At 62.2% G+C, this 719-nt stretch overlaps 1 protein-coding gene across 1 annotated transcript in view; it reads right to left on the minus strand.

Annotated features, from left to right (window-relative positions):
- ETH_00036535 (uncharacterized protein) overlaps positions 1-719 on the minus strand; it is a gene marked incomplete at both ends in the record, with an annotated part of 2,560 nt that overhangs the window by 195 nt on the left and 1,646 nt on the right. The window contains one exon of the mRNA XM_013375301.1: positions 1-692. Coding sequence (XP_013230755.1) covers positions 1-692 — 692 coding nt within the window. The remainder of the gene's footprint in view (positions 693-719) is intronic.

Here is a 719-nt window from a genome sequence, read left to right on the forward strand (position 1 = left end):
TAGGTCTTGCTGCTGCAGCAAGCCTTGCTGCTGCAGCAAACCTTGCTGCTGGAGCAGACCTTGCTGCTGCAGCAAGCCTTGCTGCTGCAGCAAGCCTTGCTGTCGCAGCAGGTCTTGCTGCTGCATCATATGGAACGCCATGAGTTCCAGGTGCTGCTGCTGCCTGTCCACTTGCTGCTGCAGCATGGACTCCTGCAGCAGCAGCTGATGCTGCTGCTGCTGCAGTTTGAATTTGACTGAGCGCATGTGGCGGCCAAGCTGCTGCTGCTGGTCGTGTGAGATGGGCTCTCTCTGCTGCAGCAGCCACTTCTCCAGCTGCTCCAGCTGCTGCTGCTGCTCTTCCAGCTGCTCTTCGAGCCACTGCATTTGCTGCTGCTTGACTTCCCCCAGGAGGCCTTGCTGCAGCACTTCGGCATTTCTGCCGAGGTGCTGCTGCATGACCTGCAGCTGCTCCTGCCGGTGCTTCAGCTGGAGCAGCAGCTGCTTCTGCTGCTGCTGCACGGCCTGCTGGTGCTGCTGCTCTTCGGCGAGCTGCTGGGTGAGCTCCTGCTGCTGCTGGGCCATCTGCTCCTGCTGCCGCCTCTCCTGCTGCTTCTGCTGCTGCAGCAGGTTGCGCTGGCGCCTCATGAGGTGGACGGCGAAAGGGTCTGGGAGCGGGAGTGTGAAGGGGTCGGGGGGGGGAGCGTTTGTGTCTGCAGCAGCAGCAGCAGCAGCAGCAG

This window comes from Eimeria tenella, genomic scaffold (assembly GCF_000499545.2).
Source record: "Eimeria tenella Houghton genomic scaffold, Eth_scaff2658, whole genome shotgun sequence".
Classification (NCBI taxonomy): domain Eukaryota; phylum Apicomplexa; class Conoidasida; order Eucoccidiorida; family Eimeriidae; genus Eimeria; species Eimeria tenella.